Below are 15,732 nucleotides of genomic sequence, written 5' to 3' on the forward strand. Positions count from 1 at the left end.
GGGTAGGAGGAGGGAAGTGTGAGTGTCTGGAGAGGAACACTGTCCCTCATAGCGCTGCTTGCAGTGGACTCCTGGTAGTTGTCTGGTAATATGTGTATGTGTGCATGTGATACTTAAAGTAGATGCAACTTCACGTTGATTTCAGATTTCATCAGTATAAACTGTGACATGAAAAAATGTAAAAGAAAATGTTTGTGTATGGAAGACAAATCTGTTAGCTGTAGCCATTTTCATTGCAGGCTGAACTTCCATGGCACGGAGTAAAATGTTGTACGGTTTACCGGAATACGGTAAACACTGTTGTCTGCTTTGATATGTGTGGAACCTGAGAAAGAAAAGTTGCTCCTATTCATCACACAAGCAGGTCAGGAGCTTGTCATATGGACATCCTGATCTGATCATACCTTATGCACCCTGTGCATGTGATTTTTCTTTGTTTAACTCCACATGCCAGGAAAAATAACTTCTGAAACTTTAGCTTCTCCCTATAATACAAACCTTCTTTTCTTTCCTTCTGTTGTGGTCAGATACAGGATAGGGGTTTTCCCTATCGCAGAAGAGAAGCTTGCTCTTTTAAGCTCAAGACACATGATGCTGTCCTGTCAGTCCATAGGTGGAAAGCTGTGCTCATTCAAAAGACACACACTTTTCTTTATGATAATCAGTAAGCATTCTACCCCAGGTGTTAAAAATAGAAGATTTTCAGTTTGCCTCCTCTCCCTGCAATTTTGACCTTTGGTTGGTTGGTTGTTTTCTGTCTCCAGGAGCCTGCTCATGTTTTTTGGTGTTATCCTGCCTACATTGCCAGCTCAGTCCGTTCCAACATGCTCCCTTGTCCGTTGGCTCCCTGCTGCTCTCGACAGACCTCCCGCTGCCATGTGTCTCCTGCCTTCTGTGATTCTTTGATGTTGGTGGTTTCCAGTTCCTTTTCTCTGCATTAGCAATACAAGCAGAGATAGGGAGGCCGTCTCTGGATTTCTAGCTGTTCCTACAGGCGTTGTGTTTTTCCTTTGTCTTAAAGATACTGGCAGTCTATAAAATGGGGAGGAGTGCTGTGTGAGCCACCGTTTGGAGACCACTGTACTTTTTTGTACCAGTAACATTTTTGTGTTATGTGTTTCAAACATACTCTGGATCTGTGAGACTGATCTTTTATTGTAACTGTTTTAGTGTGAGGTCTCTTGATTGTGGATGTGTGTAGGAGTGAGGAAATGAAAACTCTCCTTCACTGAGACTTGTGACAGATGAATAATTCTCCCTGCTGTTCAAAGCCCTGTAGAATAGGGGATTATAATGGGATTGTTGACCCATCTTTAGCTTTGGCATTTCAAATGAGATTCTGAATGTCAAATCACTGAACAAATTACTGAGAACAAATGCTCAGAGGGCCACTGGTGGCAAGGGGTTAAAGATTGTAAAAGGGAGCAACTGAAATGAAATGAAAGAGCATCACAGAGGTTGTTGCTATTGAAGAGAATAAAAATAATAGCGAGCATCTCAACTCATTTGGCTGGCAGCAGCACCACAATAATGTTGCCAATTCATTTTTGAAAATAAAAATAGCTCTGTGGTATACTTGGAAGTCATAATTATTTTAATGGATAGAAGCTAACCATGTAACATGTATTGCCAACAAGGTTTGACTGATTACATCTCAAAAAAGAAAACAGAAGAGAAGGTCTGCAATTCTAGTTCTGACTGAAAATGGTGTTTTGTATTCACTGAAGAGTTAGTAACCCCAACCTTATATCTGCATTCATGGAGGAAAAGTCTGTCCTCCTATATGCACAGGAAATCCTTTTTCTCATTGCTGAGTATCATTAAGTATGTAAGCTCAGTTGAACACAGTGCTAAATCTTGCAGTCAGAATCACCTCAGGTTGTGGATAAGTAGATGACATACAAGATTGTCTTGGCTGAAGCGTGGGAATAAGTTATTTAGAAATATCCCAACAGATATGTTAATATTCTTCTTAATCTTAATGTATTCTTAATCTTAACTTCCTTGCGTGTGCAATTTATTCTCAGAAGGAAGAAAGGTGGTTTCACCAAAATGTTCTTATCTTAGCTAAAAATACTGCTCTTTCTATTTTAGCTGGTCGAAGAATTTTTCAGTTTTGCTTATCTTTTGACATGTGCTGTTTGAGATACTGAGCCATAAGACTCACCTAAAAGACTGGTGGACCTATGTATGCCTTGTATCAAGTGTGAGGTTGTATTCAGACACTCAAACAAGTGGTGTGGATTCAGTACTGACACCATTATTTTGGTTCTCTCAGCTTTTCATTGCCTGTCCCCTTGCTGAATTGTGGATTTATTTATTGGCTTTTTTTAAAAAAAAAAGTTTAATCAAAGACTGTTGTAGGGTCATAAGGATAAAATTTTGCAGCATATAAAAAATGATACACTCCAAGACACTCTAGGAAGTCTTGTTAATATCCATATCCTACATTATATATGTAGCATATATTAACATACCTAAGTGAATATTTATGTGTGTATTTTATATAAACACGCGCACGCACTGTGCCCTGTTGGCCGTTAGAAGCTGCAACCCGCGTGCTTGCCCAGGCAGGATGAGGCTTTGGGGGTGGCCGCTGGCGCAGCGCTGCGGCGCTCCGTGCCTCCTCCAGCAGCCCGTCTCTCCGAGCGGGTCCGAGGCAGATCCCTGCCCTGCCTGCTGCTCCCCAAGCTGCTGCTGCCCCCGTCGTGGGGGCTCCCCACAAGTGCACAAGTAGTGGAAACACACTCGTTCCTTCTTGTGGCGCTCGCCAACACCGCTTCTCCATTAAACTCCCTTCACCTTATTTTTAAAAAAAAAAGAGAGGAAGGAAAAAGATAATGTTGGCAGTTCGGCAGAGGAGCCAGCTCAGCTGCAGACGGGCAGGCAGGCGGCCAGGAGTGAAGTAGAAGCAGCCTCAGTATCACTGGCAACGGCCCAGACCGCCTTCCTCAGCTTGCACGGCTCTGCACAAAAGGCTACGTGTGTAACTGGAGATCTTCAAGGGCCAGATCTGTGGGTATCCAGTGAGCGCGAGGTTCAACAATACAACTATATACAACAACAATAGACTTCCACCATTTGTGCTCAGGTTTAATTCCCAAGGGGAGGGCTAGATTTTCTTTTCCTTTTAGGCAGAAACTAAGATGAGCTGCTTGTGTCCCAAAATCAGAAACCTGGATAGGCTTTAAGGGCTACTCTTTCTTCAATAAAAGCCGTTTTACGTTTAATCCAAAAAACTCTAATTATAGTGCTTGGATGCTGGGGAAGTTCACGGTGCCACTCAGTATAGAATTAAGTATCTCTTGTACTGTCTATCTCCTTTTTTTTTCTTACTAGTATCTGTTTCAGAAGTGTGCCATTAGAGTCAGTAAAACCATGTTTATGAAATATTTTGAAAACTAAGTATTAACAAAAATCTCAACATTTCTACCTAGAAGAATTTCTATATAGTGTAGATGAAGGGTGTTTTTAGCTTGACTGCAGATGGAAATGGATGAAAGTGAAAGCAAAGACTGTTTTGCATTTCAGGGAAACATGGCACCTATTATCCCTAAGAGAAGGAAGGAATAATAAGAAATGAGCAGAAAACTGTAGTAAAGACTTTTAACGTGGTATTTCACAAGGGGGAAAGATTCTGAGAAATCTTTGCAGGTCTGCCACTTCTCCCTGTCTTCCAAGGTTGTACTTGGAATTTGTAGAAATATTAATTGGTAAGGATAGGTGGAAAATCAGAAAAATACAGACTTTTTTCTTTCCTTTTCTCACATGTGTAATATATTTCAGGACATCATTCTGACTCTCACAGCATGTAGAGGGCGGGGCTCTCTTCCAAAAATGTTGAACAACAGCGCAATTTGATACAGAAAGTGATTTATTCCCCTGCTGATAACTGAGATCATCTAGCATTCCAGACAAGCACAGTTAATGGATGACTTATCCCTCACCCAGCAGCTGATTACAGGTCCTCAGGAGACAGCAGGCAGCTTTGAGTGAGGTTATAGAAACAACAGGGCATTTTATTTTCCTTTTAGTGTTATTGCAACTATATTCAGCCCTGGAATGCTTGGGGCTGCGTCGGTCCCAGCCCCCTACAGCACTGGCATGCGTAGAGGTGGGGATGCAGCACTGAGACACCCTTACTCCTAGCAAGACATGAGTTTTCTCTTTGTGGAATCACTTGGTAAACTGTGGAGCAGGCTAGTGGGCAGCCACTCATCTGAAATCATGCCCTTAGAAAAGGACTGCTCCATCAGGTCTGAAGATTTTTTATTAAAAATCTTAAATTATGGCCTTGTTTTAAAACCCCACAGGCCTGAAGTGTTCTGTGAAATTAGCCTTATCATGAATTGAAATATGTTGCCATCTGACATCTGCCAGTGTTTTTTTTTTTTTTTCTTCAGATTGATTCCAATGGGTGTCCATTAAAAAATTCTCCAGGTAATTGATACTACTGTCATCAGATATAATTAAGGGCTGGGCTGGTTCTCTTTTCTTAGCAGATGGTTCTTACCAAAAAAGATGAAGACTCAGCAGTAAAGCAACACACAGAGGCATTCCCTATAGAGTATTGCTAAGAAATCTTACATAGCATTTTTTTTTTTAATTAAAAAAAAAGGTGTTTCAGAAGTCACTATTCCAGAAAGTTAACTCAATTACATGGTGCTAAATATCTGGCTTTTCAGAGAAGCAGACAGTGACTTGATTTGCTCACATGGCTTGGAGAATTAAATTTCTCTTCCATGTTTGTCATCCTTCCCTGGAGTTTTTGAACATTGCAACATCTAGTCCATACTACCTGTGTCCTTTCTGTGAACTTTAAGTTTGCGTTAATGATAACAAATCCCATGTATTGTAGAGTATTTCATATGTAGATTTAGATCTTATTTCCAGTGTATTTTAATGCTGTTCTTTCTCTTTCCAGTACTACTAGCTCAACTGCAAGCAGCTGTGATACAGAGTTCACAAAGGAGGATGAGCAGCGGTTGAAGGATTATATACAGCAGTTGAAGAATGACAGGGCAGCAGTGAAGCTTACAGTGCTCGAGCTGGAGAGCATCCACATTGATCCCCTCAGTTATGATGTTAAACCTCGTGGAGACAGCCAGAGGCTAGACCTGGAAAATGCTGTCTTGATGCAGGAACTTATGGCCATGAAGGTATTTTATTTATTTCTAACAGGCCACTGCACTGCTGACAAGCCATCTGTGCTACAAAACTTGCTAAGAGAGTCACACTTATAGGAGGCTTTGATGCCTGGGTGGTAAAGGGTTACACTGTTGAAGCAAACAAGCGTGTCTGAAAATTGCTTTCCAGTAGTCAGAAAGTGACAGAAGGCAAAGCATTAGCAGTGACAAGATCTGTGTGTTTTGAATTAGGCAAAGACTTCATCCATGGCTCTAAACTTGGAACATTCTCCTTGATAAACCAGATGCTCTCTGTAGGAGATATGGCAGCTGAGTTGCTTGAGGGTGACCAAAGTATGATACAGTACTTCCCATGAGGCAGTTGGTTACTTTACTTGCAAGCGTGCAAATGCTTTTCCAGTATTTGTGAACTGAACCAAAACAATTCACCTTTTAATACCGCCCTGGGAGAAAGAATGGTCTGTCAAAAGCCATCATCCGTAAGGCTCTCAAGCAGTTACTAGTCTAGAGCTGTTCTTGATGCTTTGCTTCGATGTATGGTTGAGTTTAAAGCAGAAGCAAAGTATAATAAGGTGATGAGTTGCCATAGCAAATGTTTTAGGAGAATACTGCTACCTCAGACCCAGTTTATATGTCCAGTTGTAAAGTTAAGAGTGGGACAGGCTGACTTTTACCAAGCAGGTATGGACCTTGTATCATGTTAAACCTGGCTTCTGTATTGGCTTTGCAAATTTAGAAGGGTGAACTAACACATGTGAACTAAAACATATGAACATATTAAAGACAGCACAAGTATGTGTCTGCATTCAGAAATTGCCTGGTTTTATTTCAATTTAAGCAAGTTTAACTCTTCTTTTTTTAGCAAGTCCTACTATAGTGAATTAGTAGCAGATATGTTAGATGCAAATCTCAATAATTTTGAAAGCTTTTAAATCTATAGATTTTTGTTTAGATCGGATAGTGTTGTCCAGTTAGTAGTTCAGTACTGATAATTGTATTCTTACTGCTGCTGTGTGATAAGAAACATAATTATGCACTATAATATTTAGTATTTACAGTCCAGAGAAAAAGTATTCCGTGAACACTCAGGAGTCTTACATGGGGTGTTTCAAAGACTCTTGCAGATTATTAGAGGTGTAGTTCCAACATCATATTTCTAATTTTCTTTCTTTGTCTCCAGATCTCTGCAGAAATGTCTTGTATGCCATACTCACCTCTAGCTTTAAACTGATCATTAAGGGCAAATTGCAGAGCTATCCACATGATTAGTGCCTGTGCGGACCTTACCTTGGCAGGGACAGATAGCTGCATATCATGATTCTGGGCACAGTGGTGATCCTTCTTGTCACTAAATGAGCAGCTGCTTTTTGACATGTGTTTTCCACTCATAACCACATCTAGCACACAAGATTTTCACTGCAGGAATTGTCCCCAGAAGACACCTATGTTGATGGTTTGTGTGCAGTGCAACCTGGAATAGATACGTGTTCTACGTGTCTGGAGTCAGTGTCAGTCCTTTCTGGCCCATGGGAACTGACAGCAGTGTCCTTTGGTTGTCGTTCATTGTACTTTGTGGGAATTCACAGTTTCTAGGTCTCTGAGGGGAACATGGTGAAAAGTCTCATGCTTATTGAAGCCTGGAGAGCATTTGCTGATAACTCCTCTCCTGCTACAGGAATGGAAGACTCCTGCCTTTCTTCTTTGTATGTAGTGATAAAAAAGGCAGATAGGCAGAGCTGTCCTCTGCATGCTGCAGAATCAAGAAAAAGCATCCATGATTTTTGCTTAGATCTGCTTTGCAAGCAGCTCGTATGTTTGCAAGCTACAGCAGAGCTGACTTTCACCTTTAAGTTTATTATTCATGTCTACTATTTGGAGCATGCATCTGATGTAAAATAGCGTATATATCTGCTACATTCCAAGATGATTAGAGAATTTCAGTGCCAGTCATGGCATCTGTGCTGTGGAGGACTTTGTCATGTAGCATCTCTTTAATGCGTTTCCTCCCTTCCCTCCGTTCCTGGCAAGGTCTGATTGGGCTGCTCAAGGATCTCCTTCATTTTGGGGTCTTATGGCCTGCTGCCATGTTCTTGAAAAGTTTATCAGTGTTGGAACCTCTGCTGTGTCTTTCAGCAACCTTTCACTTAGTAAAATATAATCACCACATGAGTTGTTGCTTCTTGCATCTCTGTGTTGTGCTGTTACACCATTCTTTCTTTATTATTGATAAACCTGGTCTGTAAAATAAAGGCCTTAAGGGTACTGTCAGGAAGCCTTATAACTTTTCTGTTCCAGTTTTGATTTTGCTATGTTTATTCTCTTAGTGATCCAATATATAAAAACTAGCAGGTCATCCAGTACTTCTGTAAAATCAATTTATGTGCTTCAAGCAAAAATTAACCGTGTTTCCAAATACATTCTGCTGTTTGTCATCAGTCAGCAGGTCTTGCTTTGAGGTCGGTTTGTTGTCATGCCCCAGTTAGCAAGGAAATTACTTCTGATGGGTGTAAACAATGCTTAGTTTGCAAGCCTTTTCCTGCATTTCAGAGGACTTGGGATCTAGATAAGAAGTCTCAGCTTTCTTTGCCTTTTTTTTTTTTTTTTTTAACTCCCTCTTGTGTATACAGGTGGTGATAGCATTGCTTGTAATGTGCTTTGAGGCTACAGTCTTATTGCTGGAAAAGTTAAGAATCCTTTGTTAAGGATTGTTCAACATAAACTACAGTTACTCAGAATTTCACCTGTCCTTTATCTGATCTGGTATTTGTTTTGCTTGTGAAAGATGATCTTTTCTGCCTTGTGTGTTGTGATCTTCTTGGAGGCCCTTTAAATGACTCTCTAGAACTTCTTTCCAGGTAATAATCCTTGCTGTTATATTTTTCTGACGTAAGTGCATCCAATACAAATTTAAATGTTGAGCACGCTCAGAATTAAGTGAATGAAACGAGCATTTCTGATTACATTACATCCGGGGTGATGAACCTTTTGCCCACATTTGGAGTTGGAATGTACATGTACATTACAGATTCCTCACTGTTCAGTGAACTTGTCTTGAAATGACCATTAGATTTGGTGCCTGAAGCTGGTGAAGTTGCAGTGAGCTGGAGGAGTGACGACTGGGCAGCTCCTCCTGCAGCAGTTCGTCGTGCAAGTGCCCCTTGTGCTTCAGGCTCGCACCCTAAGGAAGCGTGTGGGTACTAAACTGCACAGAGGCGGCTTTGCCAGCAGCCTATAATTGAAAGAAAGAAAGAAAAGGGAAGGCAGACATATATAAATCTGGTGTTGCCATTGAAATGAAATTTGGATGTCTTAGAAAATGTATTTTCATTGAAAAGTTGCTGCTTGTATAAAGACTAATTAACTTCATGAGTAAACCTGACTTGCTTATATTTTGGCCCATCCAGCTGGTCACTACTGGTCGCTACTGTGCCTCCTAAGTGTCCATATCAACATCCTGAACAATAAACGTGAATTTTAACTTCAACCTTTCCCTTCATTTTTGCTTCTTTCTTGAGAGTCCCCTTAATGACACAAGTGATAATTCCTCTGCTTTGCCCCCACTTTATTATTTCTTCTGGTCTTTAAAGTTCCCATTGCCCTCACAGGAAAAATCGATGGGATGGGGTGAGGGTGCTTTCGAGTCCCTGGTAACCTGCTAAAGACAAGCTGCAAATATGTAAGTTTATAGGGACTTTGTGGAGATTTAAGCCTACTGTTTTGAATTTATCTGTCTATCTGTCTGTCTATCGATCTATCTATCTATTTATATTTAAAAAAGAGTTGATTCACTGTGAATCTTTGAATTGATTTTGAGATAAAATATGTGGTATAGATAAGCATCCAGTCTTTAAGTCAAATTTTTTTGGATGACCCAAAAAAAACCCCAAAAACCCACAGATCCACAAATAGATTGTTCCAGTGTTTGGGCTCCTTTTTTTCCTGTTTTCAGACTGAATTTGCTAGCTTCAACTTACAGCCTTCAAAAATCTTGTCATGCCCCTCGCATATAGGTAGAGTGTAGCCCCCTGTCAGGAAAATCTTTTCCTCACGTAAGTGCCGAAGGACTGCTCAAATTACTACTTAGCCTTTCACTAAGTAGATTAATGGCTTTATAAAGAGAGGCTAAAGAAGCTCAGTGCATATGCTTTAAGCATACTAGACAATCCGATTCAGCTCCTATGATTTAACTTTCCTCATCGTTATTTAACAAAGTTATTTATATTTTTCCTGTTGGCAAAGGAGGTTGGTGGTAAATTTGCCTCATAACTGAATTTCTGTAAAGCATAGTGAATGTGCTTCCAATCTTCGGTTTGTTTATAGGTAGATGAATAAAGGAATGAATTCAAAGCTCATATTAACCTTTCCAAGACTGGAGGTTTGTTCTGGGGTGTGCTTTTTATTTTTGCAAGGTTGGGATTGCCGAATAAGCCAATGATGAAAGCTAACTATGCTTCATCTGTACATGTAATCTGCAGAGTGAATTTCAGGTAGGAACACGGATTCTCTTCTACAGAGAGAGTTAGTCTAAATATGTGCCAGGAATTTTGTTTATATGGATTATGTTATATTTGTTAATAATGGATATAATACAAAGAGAATTATATTGGAAGGATAAGGTAAGACGCTTCTGAGATTTTTCTTACTTGGAATGTGCTTTCTAGTTTAGAAAAAGAAAAAAAAAAAGTAATTTGTTTACAGACTGGCCACATAACAAGGAAGTTTTTTTCTGTTAGAGATGTTTACAGAGTGAACAAGTCTAGAACTGAACTGTGATACAAAAAACAGCTGTATGAACTCAGTGCTATAGCCCATGAAGTGAACTTGTGTGCAGCAAGCTCAAAAATGAGAACACACTTCTGGGGTTTTGGTTTAGGGGTCGGTTTGCTTGTTTGCTGATGGGTTTTTAATGTGTAATATAGATAAAGTTTCAGGACTATTTCTCAAAGTATGTTGTGGATTTTTGTAGCTGTTCTTTTCATAGTTTCAGAAAATAAATAGACATTTCATGGAAGAAATTTTTCTCAAAAGTCATTGAATGCAAAGACCCCTCTAGTTCAGGAAACTTGTCAGCTGTGACTTGCAGGAGGCCAGGAGCGTGGGCTGGGAGGCCGACCACTGCTCTGCCTTGTCCTCACCCTCTGCCCGGGCAACTCTGTGAGCCGCTGTCAGAGAGCAGATGTTGAAGCAGAAGATTGACCCTTTGTACCTGCCGTTAGGTTGCAGTGACAGCCCTGTTCGTAACTCTAGGGTGGCAGGACACAAAAACCAGCTCTCAGACTTTTTTTGTTTTCAAAAACGGCCAATTTCCATCTTCCATGGATCATATATAGGGAAGAAAAGTAAGCTAGTGCAAATTCAATAGATGTTTAATTGCATATAGTTGAGGTTCTGATCATCCCGAGGAGGGAGATTGAAGTGGGATGTCTGATAAAGCTCTACCCAATTGCCCTTTTTTTGACCAATTCTTTCTGCCTCAGGGGCTGGTAGTATGAGTCAGGAATATATGGTCTGTGTTTGCTCCTTCAAGTTTCATTACAGTGTAATGAGAAAAACAAACACTGATTCTTATTTATCGATTGCCTGCCTCCATTACACTTACGGAGCTATTTTACAGGAGATCAGACACTCCTCTGTATGGGGCAACAGTCTCCAAAGGACAAGGTGGAACCACAACTTCAGCAGCTGCGACAACCTTCTCAGATCTCTGATACTCTTTGCACATCAGCTGGTCTAGTGCATCTGGGTTTATTTCTAAGAGATTGATTAAGGAATGGCACAATTCCTCATTTCATCTCAAGGTCTCGTAGCTCTTTGAAGATCAGCTTTGCAGTACTTTTCAATTACTTTTGCTTGCAGAAATGCTGTATGGTCATATTTAACAAAAAAAAAAAAAAAAAGAGCCTTCCAGATTCTGACAGTGTTCTTTATTGGAAAAAAATACTCTTAAGTAATAGGAATGGATGAATCCGTTGTTTGGTTGTATCTTCCTTTGGGTATGTAATCCTATAAAGCAGTATAATGATATGTTTCTTCCACAGGAGGAGATGGCAGAGCTGAAGGCTCAGCTGTATCTGCTAGAGAAAGAGAAGAAGGCTTTGGAATTGAAACTGAGCACCCGAGAAGCCCAGGAACAGGCCTATCTTGTCCACATCGAGCACCTGAAGTCTGAAGTGGAAGAGCAAAAAGAGCAAAGGATGAGGTCTCTCAGTTCTACGAGCAGTGGCAGCAAAGACAAATTGGGCAAGGTCAGGAATTAAAAGTCCAAGCTCCAAAACAGATGTAAAAACAGTTTATTGTGACCTATCCTCCCTGGTACATTTAGCATGTTAATCGATCTGCTGATCTTCTGCATGTGCATGTATAGTTCCTCCAGTTGTTAGATGGTTCCTTCCATCCTGTGGTTTATGAGCACTTTGCAGAATTGCTGCTAAACCTAGACTAAAATAAGGTGGTTGTTCTTAGGAGAAATACAATAAAGCCATTCACAACTAGCATACAAGCTACAGTGGTTGGGCGTGTTGTGTCTTGCTTGTTGCCAGCCCTTGGACGCAGCTGTTGAGAAGGTATAAGCAAAACGCCCTTTCTCTTTCCCTCTCCCCAGGACTTCAAACCCAAAATGTGATAAACTGGAGGTCATTTTTCTCTGACAACATGAGCATTGTAAATATAACCACTTTTTGCAAATGGTCTGTAGTGATTTGAGAATGATGATATTTTTGTCCTTTAATATAAAACAAACTTTTTTTTGCATGCGAACATTCATAATTTGCATGAAGAAACAGTGATGCCTAGAACTTCAATCCTGTTCTTTTGGTTCTGTGTCCCCATAAATTCTCGCTGGTTTGTTTGAAAGTGAAAACAGAATTGCTGTAAGACTGTGTCCTTCTTACTTAAGTGTTTTTGGCAAAGCATCATCTGATCTTTTTTTTTTTTCTTGATCCTGTGCTGCTTTGCCTCAGTGCGGTGTCGAAAGTATGTAGGGCAGCAGGAATTATGTATGCTATAATCATTCTGCAGATCAGTGTGCTGTGGTAGCTTGGAAAAGATGTGGCAGGATCTGCAGAGTGTTAATCTGATGTCGTCCTTTCGTGCTTTACTGACACACTGCCATGTTTGTGACATGTGATGTTTATTGCACCTACGTTTTTAAAGTAGATGAGGATGTAGATGTTTTCAGAGTTCTTCTCTTTAATTTGAATGTACTTCATATCTTGATAATCTTGCTTCTTTTCTCAGGAATGCAGTGATGGCACCACAACACCGCTAACTTTAGCCGAGCTGCGGCCGTACGGCGAGAGCGAGCTGGCTGCGGAGCTGACCGGCGCGCTGAGGCGGTAGGCACGTCCCCTTGCTGGGGCATGGCTCCTTCTCTAGGTCTCGGGAAAGGTTCAGGTCCGAGCCTCAACTTGCACCTGGAATGATTTTAACAATTATCACAGATTTTTCTTTCGAGAAGGGAAAGGATCAAAATTTATTTGCCTAACCCTCCCTCCTTTTTGCTACTGTTGTTCAGTAGTTAAAGTCCTTCCACAGTGCTCATCTGCAGTGTCATAAAGCTTCTTTCAAGGCCAAATTTGAAATACTGGGAATTACTATTCCAAAAATAGGCAAGGGGACTATGAGAACAAAACAAGCAATGTGACTTGCTTGAGGCCTGTAGCAAACATAATGCAGAGATGGGATATGAAGTCCAGTCTTTGGTTAAGAAGATTGGTTGTAGGTTAGAGCTTGGGTGGGAAGTATAGGAGTGGGAGTTGCCGTGATTTTGGTGATTCAGAGACTGCATTCACCTCCCCGTAAGCAGAGCCATGATTTAATTACAAAGTAGCACTGTTGTGTGAAATACTGTGAAATATTAGCTTTCTGACAAGAGAAAAGATTTGATGTCTTGACAAGCTGTTTTTATCAACAGCCAGGATTTAAGCCAAAGCTTTTAATATGGTTATACATTAACTAGGTGTTTGTGCAGCAGTTTTCACTGCACTGGGTACATGGTAGCATTCATGACAAAGACACTGTTTCAGTAGCCTTTTCAATGTGTATTCCACTTCCATTTGAAGTCTAACCTAGTTGTTGTATTTTGAATCTGTCTAAAATTCTGCTAAAGATTTTGGTTGGAAAGAGTGTGTTTTGCTTTTCTGGCCATTCCACCCTGCAGTGATGGAATGTCCTCTCCAGCAGCTGATGTGTTTCCTTCCTGAAGCACTTTTTTGCTAGGAGCAGCTCCTGGTATTTATAAGGATGCCTAAGCCTAAAAGGAATTATGTAAAAGTGTGAGATCATTGCTGCTCTGAAATCAATACAGCTTATACCATTTGCTTAATATTCTAGCAGTTGTTGAATATTTAGCTTGCCTGATGCAGAAAGCAAAAAATCTGTGGTATTTAAAAAAAAAAAAAAAACTATTTTTGTGTGGGTGGGTGGTTAAAACCCAACAGCAAAGTAATTTAAATAAACACTGCACAGAGCCATTGGCTGCCCCCACATCCCTCCGGGTTCCAGACCTGGTGTGAGCTGCTCCACTGGCATTTTCTATCTTCACCCATGTGCCAGCTTTTTCCTGCTCTCATTATTTGCCTCTGGTTTCAGGAAGATATCAGTGACCTTAGTTAGCAGTCACTTGAGTAAAGACATGAAATGTGGTTTGCTGAATACGCAGAGAAAAAACTTTGCTTTATCTACTATGCCTTAAGTTGATTAGCATGGATTTCCAGCTAGGGGCCTAGCAAGTACAGTTTGTCAGGCAGAAATGGGAAAGAAAAATAATCGGATTAAAGTGTACATAAATTTTGAAGTGAAAGCTCTCTGTGTAATGGAAATGTGACTGTGCTAACGGTGGCTGCTGCAGCAGCTGTGTGGACATGGTCTTTTTCTCCCCAGTCAGTGTGGCAGCCGTTTGTGTGGCAGGACTGAATGTTCAGTCTCTCATCCTGAAGTCTCTGCCCGAAAATCGGTGGAAAGTTTGTCTAACGCTTGGGGAAAACCATGCTGGGACCTGAGTAGCAATAGCTATGCTGAAAAATACCAGCAGGTCTTAATCCTGGTTGTGGTATAAACGGACTCTCAGATACCTTAATGAGATTTATAGTATCATGGGGGAAAAAGGTTTTAAAAGTGATGAAGGTGTATTTTACCCTGTGCAAGTGCTGCAATGGTCAGGAGAAGCTGCGGCATCCATAGGCACAAGGATTTAAGCTGGATTTAGTTCCCCAGTGCTGATTCCTCAGCACTGTTCCCTCCTGTTGGAAAGAGGAGCGGCAGGACCCTCTGGGATCCACCAAGTCCTGTCAGCTCCCCCTGCACCCTCCTTCCCAACTAAGGGACTGAGGACGAAGTTTAAAGTGAAACATAATTTCTGCAGTTGCTGTTTTTGCTGGGAGAAGAAGGAGGAAGATGTGAAACATGTGAGTGCTTCGACACTGAAGCCTAGGGGCCGCGTTCAAACGCAAACCGGGAGAGCATCTCACCGCTGGTTTTGGTTAGTGCGCACACCCGCCTGCTGTAACCCCCGGGGCAGGGAAGAGCGGCTGCCGGCGCAGGGGATTCCGCCTTGGCACCCCCAAAACGCGGCTGCTTTGAGCCTCCCTCGCAGGGCGCCATCCCCAGCAGCAGCAGCAGCGGCAGCAGGAGCGCGGCCGGCCCCGGCGCTGCGGCGGCTGCCGGGTCGCGTCCTCCGCGGTTAACTGCGCCGGCCAGGCCCACGGGCAGCGGCGAGGGGTGTTCGTGGCCCGCGCTCTGGCTCCGCTTGGAAGCCCTCGTGTGTCCGTGGCCTGCAAACAGCTGTGCAGCAGAACAGCCTCGTCTGCCAGGTCAGTGTCTTCCCCCGCGGACGCAGATTTTCTCTTTCACCTGGAGCCCTTGTCTGGGAGTGCCTTGAGGAGCGGCAGCTGATGGTGCCTGCGAGGGGAGACCCGAGGGGGATTTCAGCCATTCATCATTTATTGTTTCATTACATATTTCAGGTACACAGGGTGTCTCATAGCTGTGTTTGGCCCAAAAAACAACCTTCAGGGCTTTCCACAGAAACAGCTTTTCTTTTCCATGGCCAGCCATGTGCTAACCAACAGAAATGTGAGTTATCTGCAAGCTGCACGCTCTGGAAGTTGTGTCTCGGGCGCTGCGCTTGCAGCGCTGCAGGCAGGACCACGAGCCCTGAGACACGTCCAGTTCCCAGCCAGGCTCAGTGCTTCCTGCCAGATTCTTCAGCAATTTTTCCACCCCCCCCCCCTTTTTGTAATAGACTGCTGGGATGTTTCAATGGATATGAAGCCTCTAAACTTCATTTTCTTATGTCTGACACATTTGTAAATGATTTTTTTGGCAGGAAATACTCTATTCTTGGGAGAGTGAAAACACATTCCCAGCAGCCTGCTGGCCTGGCGCTTACACCCTTGTGGGCTGTGCCGGAGGCTCCTTTTGTGAGAGAGGATCTGGTTTGAATCTCCAAAACCAGGCGCGTTGCTGTCTCCAGGGGAGACTTAAAATGACATGTTCCTTGCTGGCAAGCTCTGCTCTGCTGCTGCTGCAGGGGAAGGGAGAAGTGTAGGTTGCTTAAGTTGCTAACTTCATAGGCACATACCAGCTA

General features: G+C 42.0%; 1 protein-coding gene across 1 annotated transcript in view; it reads left to right on the forward strand.

Moving 5' to 3' along the window:
* Positions 1–15,732, forward strand: part of MCC (MCC regulator of Wnt signaling pathway) — a 133,860-nt gene that overhangs the window by 112,359 nt on the left and 5,769 nt on the right. The window contains exons 13-15 of the mRNA XM_010218640.2: positions 4,925–5,159; positions 11,186–11,392; positions 12,384–12,481. Coding sequence (XP_010216942.1) covers positions 4,925–5,159; positions 11,186–11,392; positions 12,384–12,481 — 540 coding nt within the window. The remainder of the gene's footprint in view (positions 1–4,924; positions 5,160–11,185; positions 11,393–12,383; positions 12,482–15,732) is intronic.

The sequence above is a fragment of the Tinamus guttatus genome, unplaced genomic scaffold (genome assembly GCF_059628265.1).
Source record: "Tinamus guttatus ecotype Peru unplaced genomic scaffold, ASM5962826v1 Tinamus_guttatus_pri_ptg000304l, whole genome shotgun sequence".
Lineage (NCBI taxonomy): Eukaryota > Metazoa > Chordata > Aves > Tinamiformes > Tinamidae > Tinamus > Tinamus guttatus.